Genomic DNA, 11,504 nt, shown 5'->3' on the forward strand with positions numbered 1-11,504 from the left:
ATATATAAAATTTGTATTGGAAAAATAATATTTGATTGTATTTTAGATATTATTTTCTAATTCCCTCTTCAAATTTTTTCTTTACTATGTATTTATATCAATATTCAATAATTATCTTTCATTAATTATATTTTCAACTTGACAGTTACTCCCCATATCTTGAGTTAACTTACCCTATGAGAAAAAAAAGCTGTTCACTTAAAAATAATGAAATGCTTTCAGTAACATATAAAACGTTGAAAACGAAGAATGTGCTTGTTGTTTTTCCGCTTTTTTTTAAATTTTAAAATAATTATCAATGAATATATTAATATATTTTTTTGATTTTTCAAATATATTTTCTAAATTTTACCTGCTTTATAATAAGTGTGAATTAATTTTAATATTTCTTCTCAAAAAATAGCCACTTCGATTTAAAAAACCCCATATAAAATAAGGTCGTGCTTTCGAGTTTCTCTTTGAGCATTGGGACTTGTTAGATAAAAAGACATTAGTTATATAATAAAAAAAATATGACACAAAAAATTTGAAGAAAATACAATAAAAAAAAAATTTAAAAAATCCAAAAAAAGAAAAATACGAGAATATCGATCAAGCATCGATCAAATAACTTTCTGGTTATCAGACTACCACGCTACCCACCAGGCTACGCAGTACCTTAAATTTCCCTTTATAATTCTATATTTTATTCATATTTCTAATAACTCTTCAAAAATCATCGTACTTTACATTATATACATATAGGTACTTCTAAGGTGTCAAAAAGTACGGGTACTTCTAGAAGGGCTAGAGACATGGGACTAGAGGCATTATATAGCGTTTTGCTTTGCCCACAAAAACCCAGAATTCGACCTACGCTCCCCCTTCACCCCCTCCCAAGAACTTTTTGACCGCTTTTTACAAAATGGTACTACATCCTGTAGAGGTAATTTTCATTTACTTTTGGTGATATAAATATTGTATATAAATTAATTTTTGGAAGTGTGAGTTAGAACAAAAAGTGAGCACTTTCTTAAGAAAATTGTAAAGAGTTAATTAAATCTACATTGTTTTATAATAAGTAAGTACGTACGCATTTAGTTATGTATTCTTTTCGCGATCTGCTGCAAAATTTATTAGTAAGCAAAATATAAGTGTACATTATATTTCTTGATAATATATTTTCAGGACAAAATTTAATAAGAAAATGTTATTTTATTGCATTAAACTTTTACAAATAGGGTATTTTCAAAAAAATACTTAGAACGGAAAGTCGCTGATGTTGATTTGTAAGGGTAAAGCTTTTTAAATTTTATTTTAAATAAGAACAAAAAAAAATAAAATTGTCAACAATCTCATCTGACAAACCGCATTTTTCAGGGTTCTAACCCGAAACTTGTTGCATAGAAATCGTGTGCTGTTCGTATTTCCCTGTATAGTAATAGCTAATTATACATTCACGCGTTTTATTCGTATGTATTATAAAATCCAAATACATATTTGCATAGATTTTAGTAGCGAATTATTTTATGCGTATACAGTAATTTATCGCTTAAAATGGGTATTATTAAAGGTAAATTCGTCGGCTGAGAAATAAAACAGTGTATAAAAAAAGGTATAGTTTTGAGTAAATCGCGTTTGAAGTTTTTTGCAAAATGAAAATGAAGTTTCGAATCTAAAATCTTCCGGTCGTCACCTTTAACTATCCTGAAAAGTTATGTTAAACATTTTTGGGGGAATAAATAGTTTATTTGCATAAATTTGATTAAATAAATTTTTATAGATCTTAGAAAATTAGAGGTTTGAAATTTCTTGGTACTTCTTACACTATTTTATTTTTGATAGAAATTGTATGAAAAAAATTGTACACTGTTTCATTTTAATTTTTTTGTATGGTATATACCACTTCATTTTTATTTATACGTTGTTTTATTTTGTAAAAAATTAATATAATTTAAGAAACAAAATTAACATTACATACTTTAACTCAACGTATGAAAATATAAACAGGTATTTTTATCGATATTAATGTAACATAATATTAACATAAAAGATAATTCAAATGTACATTATTTCTACTTGAAATTTTGAAACTTAGTTTTAAAAATTAATTATAGCTCTTCAATCGCGTCTTCTGAATAGCTTGGTTCGTTTAATTTAGATAAATTATTTTTAGATGAGGCTTTTTCTGCCAAGTTTTGATAAAATGCTACTGAACGCTTCTAACTAAGATTGATTGATCATGTTTTCATATTGCGCACATGAAACAAGAAATTAAATTTTGTATTAAAGATTCTTTTATAAGTATGCTAGCCAACTTTTATGTGTATTTTATAATGCTTAAGTTAAGCTTTTTTGCAAACGGTTTTACAATACAATGTATAACAAGGCGTAAAATTTTTCCGAGACGTTCGCGGTCGTTTTCTTGTATGTACTTTGTGTGTGAAAGTATGTTTTATAAATAATCTTTTCTTTCCATGATCACCCAGCTTTCAATACGAATTATTACTATTAATTCTTGCATCTTAAGGAAATTTTTCAACGCAATTGTGTTGGCAGTTGCAAATTCCGTTGTAACGTTCTTTTGCTTTGAATTCTTTCTTTTTTAATTTTTACCGACCGTATTGTGTAAACAATAGGTAGGTTATGTGATGGCAACAAATTTTGCGTATGGAGTTTTCGGTGGGAACGTACTTCTCCATAGTAGGGAAGTGTAAGTAAACTATTTTTAGCAACCTGTCGGTCTGTCGGTCTGTCCGTCTGTCGGTCTGTCGGTCTGTGTGTGCACGCGTGTATCTCAAGTTCGGCTGAACCGATTTTGATGAAATTTTATATGTAAGTTTATTTCCACCATGGCACGGATTGATCAACTTTTGGTATATATCAGGCCTCGGGAACTGCACTTTTTAGCGGGTCTGTTTTACATTTTTGAACATTTTGAAGAACATATTCAACCGATTTACTTGAAATTTCATATATAAGTTTTGCTCTACCGGCGATGAAACCTCCTAACTTTTGGAAGAAATCAGGCGTCAGCAACTGGACGTTTACTACGGGCCAAATATACATTTTTGTGTATATAAAGAGAAATAATCAACCGATTTCATTGAAATTTAATATATAAATTCCTTGTATTAAAACAATGAACATGTAAATTTTTTGGAAAGATCAGGGCTCGAAAACTGATCTGCGGGCCGATTTTACATTTTTCACCATATCTACGGGTCGAATTGATGGAGTTTCTTGAAATTTGATATTTGAGTTCTGGTTGTCACCGAAACTCACTGGCGAGCATTTCAGGGAATTCGGGTAGCACAAAGCGAAACTCTACTAAGAGCCAAATTTACATTTTTCTAGGTATGTTAACTATAAGCTTACTAATGTCCTAAAAATTGGAAAGAAGTATTTAACAGACATTTTTATAATATTCTGTAATACTTTCACTTAACTAGACAATACACGTTGCGGTCGGTTATGTGCTGACCACATCAGAATTTTTTTACTTTTTTACATTTTCACTTAGATTAGTACTTTCTAAAATTTTTTCTAGTAGTGTTTCTGGTGGTGTAGATGCAATTGTTTCATTATCAAACGTTTAGTCTATAAAACATTCTGTAAGTTTTTCTGGTCCCGCTTCACCCGTTTCAGATGCTGAACCCTTGCTAGGTTCATAATTGTCATCAGAACCAGAAGAAAATAGAATTTTCTGGTGACTTCTTGAAAAATGTTACCACTTCTTCATCATTAAAATTTTTATTCCTTTTCTTTTTACGTAACACAACAGAATTATTTTAATTGTTGTGAGTATAAAATTTTTCCTTAAATTATTAATTATTTGCTTCACTTATTAAAAAAGTTATAACTTTAAGTTCTGTACTGATCAACAGAATCCAACAGAATACTTATTTGTTAAAAATATTTGTCTTATACATGAAGATGAATATAGAATTAAACAAAATTAAACAAGTATAATGTACATACGTTTGTTTTGTACGCTGTTTTATTGCATTGTTTGTCAGGGAAGACGATTCAAAATTCAAAATTAAAGTAGTGTATAAGACAATATGAAACAGTGTATCAAATTTTTACACCGTTTTACTTTTCAATTTATTGCAAAAATTTTTTTTATTAAAATTTAAAAAGCGTGTAAAAGTAACATACACTTTTTTATTTGATATTGAAATTAACAACTGAATGATAAATTTTGTACCAAAATAGTGTAAGAATTCATTACGTTATTTTAAATTTTGTAAAAAGTTACGGTTTGGCAATAAAACAAAGTAAACGCATTTTACGCTATTTTGTCATTAATTAGTTTCTAAAAATGCTTTATACATATTTTCGTTTTTATTTAAAAAGTATGTTAGAATGAAAAGATAGAGAAATATAAAGTAACTCAACTTATAGAATCGACTATGGAGAATCCAATGGTGATAAAATCGGATAACGACATATAAATGTTATACGCTGTTTTCTTTCTCAGCCGACGAATTACGATTTTATCGAACATAACTTAAAGCGAGGTTCTAAAATAAATTACTTAAAAGATATTAGATTTCAAGGGAACTTATTATTTGTTTAATTTAATTGTGTACTTTTTAGCACTTTTCCAAAAAATTTTTGAAAAAAAGTGCTTATTATTTTCACTCTGTCCGTCCGTCCGTCCGTCCATCCGTCCGTCCGTCCGTCCGTCCGTCTGTCCGTGTGTCTGTTTACAAAACTTCTACACCCTTGAAGATAGAAAGCTGAAATTTTGTTTGTACATAGATCTTTACTAGAAACTTATTTCCGTAGAACAAAATTTTTACCTATCTCACCCCCTTTAGAAGTTATACCCCCCCAAAACCTTAAAAATGGCCTTTTTTAACTATTTGCTGCAATGAAATCATAAGCATTTTTGAAATTTTGCAAACGCATAAAGGCAGCGGCTTGCTTCCCCTAGCGCGATATACTATAGTTAAACTTTAGAAAAACAAAATGGCCGTTCAAATTTACCGTTATCTAAAGTCTTTTTTTTTCAAATTTTTGATTTCGTTTTTCTTCTAGACCCCAGCCTGTAGAAGCTTATAGACATTAACAAATAGTTCATTTCGTTAAAAGAAAATTTTTTTCCATCTCCACCCCCTATCAAGTTATCGCCTCTTGAAATTTGTAAAATTTGAATTTTTGGCGCCTTATATTTCCAAAACCGCAAACGCTTTCAAATTTCTATAAACATAAAAAGTTAGCGGTAAATTCCGTGACATTAAAAAATATAATTATTTTTCTTAACTCATACAATTAACTCTTAAAATTGAGCATTATGTTAACCCCTCTTTATATTAATTTTTGCTTTATTTCAAAGACTGCCTAAATCGTTCATCCTAAATATATGCAATCCTAGAAATAGTTAAATATGAATGAAAATAATTTTAATTATTTTTATTCATATTTAACTTATTTATTCATATTTAACATTATTTTATTATATGAAAAAATTTTAATAGTGTGATAGGTATACATAGACTGTATTTAAAAGCAGAATTTTCACTTGTTGAAGGGAAAAGTGCTACAATACAAGCCATTGGTTTGACCCAACTTTATTTGTGATTATTTTTAAGAACTTTTCTTATTTTGAGTTTTATCTTATTAACGGGTATGTTTTTAAATAAAAAAAGTAAACTTAAAATATCTCACGCACAGAATGGAACAATTTCAAAACTACAGACAAACACACTCTATATTTTCATTTAAATACACCTATTTATGACTTCCAAGGAAAATATTGTATTTTTTTTTGATTTGAAATGAGTGAAGTATAGAAAAGCGACGCTGTGAACCCGTTATAAGCAAAAGAAACTTGAGAATCTGAAAACAAAATATTGAATTTCAAGAAGGCAGGTACATCTAAAATTTTCTAGGAATACTTACCTAGCGGACAACAGGCATCTTTGTCATTTCCAGTGGATCTCAATTAACTTAATATTCATTAACTAGAGGTTTTTAATCTTAACTGGAACCACTATGGATATTTTTTTCTTACAATTTTAATAAAATGAGCTAAACATATGTGATAATTTTTGTTTGATATTATATAAATCTTGAACAATGAAGCTACATTTTTTTTAATTAACCAATACGTTTGTTTTGTTTAACAAAAATGTTAGCACCACTTACGAATATTGAATTAGTTACTGAGCCCAAGCGTGGTTTTTTTGGTGGCTCATTGAAGATAGTGTTACTATTTTATCTCTTATTTAATAAATTTTTGGTTTTCGCCAAGTGTATTAAAAAAATAAAAATTTATTTATAGAGAGCTTAAATATGTATCTTTCAGATGCAGAAAATCGCATCTGAAAATATTTGAAAACAACAAAGTTATAAGCTAAAGAAGAAAAATGCATTTTTTGTAAAGATGTAACCTTCTCAACTTTAAACTTTGTTTTAGTAATCTTTGTAATGAATATTACATTACACAAAGCCTTTTTTTTTAAAATAACGTGTTGTTGCGCATGATTATTTAACTAGCATTTTATTAACGAATGTTCAAAATTATATTCAGAAAACTATTTCAAGCTGAAAGCACCAAGCAAATGTTGGTATCATTTTTTTCACATTTTGCAGGTGATGTTTCAATGGCGACAGTTTCAACACCAGTTCCTCCACCTGTCAAAAATGATTGGCTACCAAGTGCAGATAATCCAAGGTTGTCACCACCAAGTCCTGGAGGACCACGGAAATCCACTCCAATTCAACCTCAAGTAGACTACATTAATAAATTTATTAATACTAAAATATAAAATTTTTTTATACAATATATTTTTTATACAGACACCATCTGCTGGAAGGGGTCCCCCACCTCCGCCAGCAACAGGTAGGCCCGCGCCGGCTATTCCGAATCGACCAGGTGGTGGTGCTCCTCCTTTACCACAGGGAAGACCTACCGGAGGCCAAGCGTTACCTGCCCCACTCATTCCATCGTAAGTATTGAAGTTCAAATATTTTAAAATTTTTGTTTAGGTAATCAATTTGAATTTGATTAGGTTTTAAATCAAAGTCAAACAAACTCAAATTGTTTCATAAACTTTTATGTTTTCTGTTATACAGGGTGGTCCTGTTCTGGTGTAAACGTGGTCGGGTTGTAATTCCTTAGAGTTTGTGGAGAAAAAAATCATATAGGGAGAGGGGAGGTGCCCGGGATTTTCAGAGGTGGTTTTGGAATTGTTCCGAAACTTTGATTTTTCAATTCATAGATACGCACAACGATATGCGAATGGTTGGAGTGAGACTTACCGTTTTCGAGTTATAGTCGTTCAAATATAAAAATTTTTGTTTTATTTGTTATATGTACATATATGAACCGATTTCCACCACTTTTTGGTTTTACTTAAATTTAAATATTAAATAAGAAAGCAAACGGAAAAGGTTTTTTATATTTTCCTTTTTTTTTTTCCTTATTTAATTTTCAATGAGGATACGTTATGTATATCATCATCAGCTTCTAGTCGACTCTTTTGTGTTTGCTTTTTTATTTAATATTTAAATTTAAGTAAAACTAAAAAGTGATGGAAATCGGCTCATATATAAAAAAAAAATTAAAATTGGTTTTACGAACGATGTTACAAAAATAATTTAAAAAAATTTTGAGTTAAAAATCTGAAAATTTCAAACCCCTCCCGCCAAACATAACATTTCATTCCTAAAAACCTCAAAGAAATCAACTTCCGAATTTGCGTTTACACCAAAACTGGATGGCATTTTTTAGTTTAAAGACACCATTTTAGCATAATATGAAGTATGTTCTGCTAAAATGAAACAGTTAGATTTAAACTTTCGTCGTTTACTAAATAGTAAAGTTTTTGGCGCCAAGTTTGCATTCTACTTTTTACTAAATATTTTCGTAAATAATATTAAAAATATCAACAAAAGCATATAAATCGAATAAAATATATTGTGTTCTTACATATATCGTATAATTTGTATTAAATAAAAAAAAAAACAAAATAGCCTTATCGAAGTAAAAGATTAAAAACACAGAACTGAACCTTCATGAGACGAAAATAAAAAAAAATCAACTCATTTAAATTTTAATTCCTGACAATCAACTGATTTCATTTCACTCATTTGTAAAACTATGCAGTATTTTCAACCAATCAGAAAGTTGGAAAAACGACAATCTCGTATTTAATGTGTGCTAGCTACACTTTCAACAAATGAAACAAGAAAACGAATGAAAGCTTATTTAATAAAATATAATAACCTCGGGACTATTTTCAAATTAATATGATTAATTAACTAAGTTTTTCTCTAATTGACAAGATCAAAAATGACTTTTTTCGTATTCACAACATTTATTTATATTTTTGTAATGATTGAATATTTGGTGAAATTATTTTGTACTAAATTGAAATATTTTGTCTGTAAATTAGAAATAAAATTTTTTTACTGGCTTAATATTTTATTATAAAAGTAAAAGTTTGCAATTTACTTATAAATTTTTTGTTTTAAATTTGTTTTTGGAGGCGAACTCTTAAGTGAAATATTTCAATTAATTACGAATCAACTTCTATAATTGAACCACTGCTTCGAGAAACGAATTTTATATTTATTTGCATTTATTGGAAATGTCAAATAAATTTGTACTTCATTTTTCTGCCCCTATTAGCCAGATCTAAACAGAGTCATCACCTCAAAAAAGAACAATGTTTTTAAAAACCAGCTCTGGCGAAAATTTTTTACTCATATTTGGCATGCCAGATCTGAATATTTAAAAATGAACATCTCTGAAACTTTACCCAAAATTTACCGACAGTTACCCAAAATTGTGGATAATAGTAATATTCTATTGCATTTTTTAGTTTAATGAAACTATTTTCAACTATAATACAACTTTTTACCGAACGTATTGTGTATACAATAGGTAGGTTATGTGATGGCAACAAATTTTGCATATCGCGATTTCGGTGGGAATGCACTTCTCTATCTGTCCGTCTGTGTGTGCACGCGTGTATCATAAGTTCGGGTGAATCGATTTTAATGAAATTTTATATGTAAGTTTATTTCGACCATGGCACGGATTGATCAACTTTTGGGACATATCAGGCCTCGGGAACTGCACTTTTTAGCGGGCATGTTTTACATTTTTGAACATTTAGAAAAAAATATTCAACGGATTTACTTGAATTTCATATATAAGCTCAGCTCGGACGGTCGGTCCTAACTTTTAAAAGAAATCAGGCGTCAGCAACTGGACTTTTACTACGGGCCAAATATCCATTTTTGCGTATATAAAGAGAAATAATCAGCGAATTTCATTGAAATTTAATATTTAAATTCTTCGTACTAAGACAATGAACATATAAATTTTTTGGAAAGATCAGGAAAACTGATCTGCGGGCCGATTTTACATTTTTCACCATATCTACGGAACGAGTTGATTGAATTTCTTAAAATTTGATATTTGTGTTCTGCTTGTTACCGAAACTAACTGGCGAGCATTTCAGTGAATTCGGCTAGCACAAAGCAAAACTCTACTATGAGCCAAATTTACATTTTTCTAGGTATGTTAACTATAAACTTACTAATGTCCTAAAAATTGGAAAAAAGTATTTAACAGACATTTTTAGCACTTTTCCAAAAATTTTTTAAAAAAAAGTGCTTATTAGTTTCACTCTGTCCGTCCGTCCGTCCGTCCGTCTGTCCGTGTGTCTGTTTACAAAACTTCTACATTCTTAAAGATAGAAAGCTGAAATTTAATACGTGCATAGATCTTTACTAGAAACTTATTTTCGTAAAACAAAATTTTTACCTATCTCTCCCCCTCTAGAAGTTATACCCCCCCAAAGCCATAAAGATGGCCCATTTTAACTATTTGTTGCAATGAAACCATAAGCATTTTTTAAATTTTGCAAACGCAGAAAGGCAGCGAGCTTCCCCTAGCGGGGTATACTAAAGGTTAACTTTAGAAAAACAAAATGGCCGTTCAAATTTACCGTTATCTAAAGTCCTTTTTTTCCAAATTTTCGATGTCGTTTTTCTCCTATACCAGAAGCTTGAAATTTTAGGGGCTTTTAGACATTAACAAATAGTTCATTTCGTTAGAAGAAAATTTTTTTCCATCTCCACCCCCTCTCAAGTTATCGCCTCTTGAAATTCGTAAAATTTGAATTTTTGACACCTTATATTTCCGAAACCGCAAGCTTTTTCAAATTTCTATAAACGCAAAAAGCTAACAGTAAATTCCATGACATTAAAAAATATAATTATTTTTCTTAACTCACACAATTAACCCTTAAAATCGAGCATTATGTTAACCCCTCTTTATATTAATTTTTATCTATTTCAAAGATTGCATAAATCGTTCATCCTAAATATATGCAATCCTAGAAATAGTTTCGTTTATGAATGAAAATAATTTGAATAGTGTGGTGAATATACATAGATTGTTTTTAAAAGCAGTATTTTCACCTGTTGAAGGGAAAAGTGCTACAATACAAACCATTGGTTTGACCCAACTTTATTATAATATTCTATAACTTTTAATACACATTGCGGTCGGTTATGTCTTGATCACATCAGATTTTTTTAGTTCAAATGTAACAAAATTTTGTTTGATTCAAATTATTTTTTATTGGATTGAAACCAATTTTTTTTTAAATTATACCAAATTTTGCGGAAATGAAACTATATTTTTTTTAATGTTTTTTCTGTTTTTGCCCAAGTTCTTCGGCAAAATCTAGGAATACCTTTTCGAATGTCTGTCCCACATTTGGTGGAAACGATACAAAGCTTTACTTCAGAGCCGTAAGTGTGTTCCTTACTTATATGTTTGGTCACATTTTTCTGATCAGTCACATAACTTTGTTTGATCATATATTAAAATATTATAAACAATATTTAACACTACTACAGTTAGAAATATTTGTAAATAAATATTTGGGCAAATATAGGTTTAATTAAAAAAGAGAAAAACAGTTTCATTTTGGAAAAAATTAGTTTCATTTAAAAAAAATTGGGTTCAATAAAATCAAAAATATTTTTAATCAAAAAAAATTCTGTTTAATTTCAGGTGAAAAAAGTTTCATTTAATTCAAAAAGGGGTTTCATTTCAGGTGAAAAAAGTTTCATTTAATTCAAAAAAGGTTTCATTAAACTAAAATATACATGAAACATAAAATTAGAGATGTATTTGATGATGTAATTTGCATTAACGGGTGTGGTTTAAAATTTTTGAAATGCTCAATTCAATTGAGAGAATGTTTCCGAAAATAAAATACAAGCATGAAGTACACCATAGTAGGTTTTAATTTTAAGTGTTTTGCAATTTTCACAAAACTATTTTTCGAACAATATGGAAAATAAATTACATATTTTTATTTTAATAAATAAAACAAATTTTTTTTTATTTAAATAAAAGTTCTTTATATTTTTAAATTAATTTGCAACAAGTTATTTTTATAAGTTTTAAATCGAATTTTACTTCCTATTGCTCTATGCCGCATTGTTCCGAAGATATAAGCATTCATTTGTATAGGCAGGAAAATCCT

General features: G+C 29.0%; 1 protein-coding gene across 1 annotated transcript in view; it reads left to right on the top strand.

Moving 5' to 3' along the window:
- The window catches only part of LOC129616449 (dynamin-like), a 117,640-nt gene extending 106,595 nt beyond the window's left edge, over nucleotides 1-11,045 (top strand). The window contains exons 7-9 of the mRNA XM_055532071.1: nucleotides 6,583-6,719; nucleotides 6,790-6,938; nucleotides 11,027-11,045. Coding sequence (XP_055388046.1) covers nucleotides 6,583-6,719; nucleotides 6,790-6,938; nucleotides 11,027-11,030 — 290 coding nt within the window. The 3' untranslated portion in view covers nucleotides 11,031-11,045. The remainder of the gene's footprint in view (nucleotides 1-6,582; nucleotides 6,720-6,789; nucleotides 6,939-11,026) is intronic.
- Nucleotides 11,046-11,504: the final 459 nt, after the last annotated feature.

This window comes from Condylostylus longicornis, unplaced genomic scaffold (genome assembly GCF_029603195.1).
Source record: "Condylostylus longicornis isolate FDR11 unplaced genomic scaffold, ASM2960319v2 ptg000211l, whole genome shotgun sequence".
Classification (NCBI taxonomy): Eukaryota; Metazoa; Arthropoda; class Insecta; order Diptera; family Dolichopodidae; genus Condylostylus; species Condylostylus longicornis.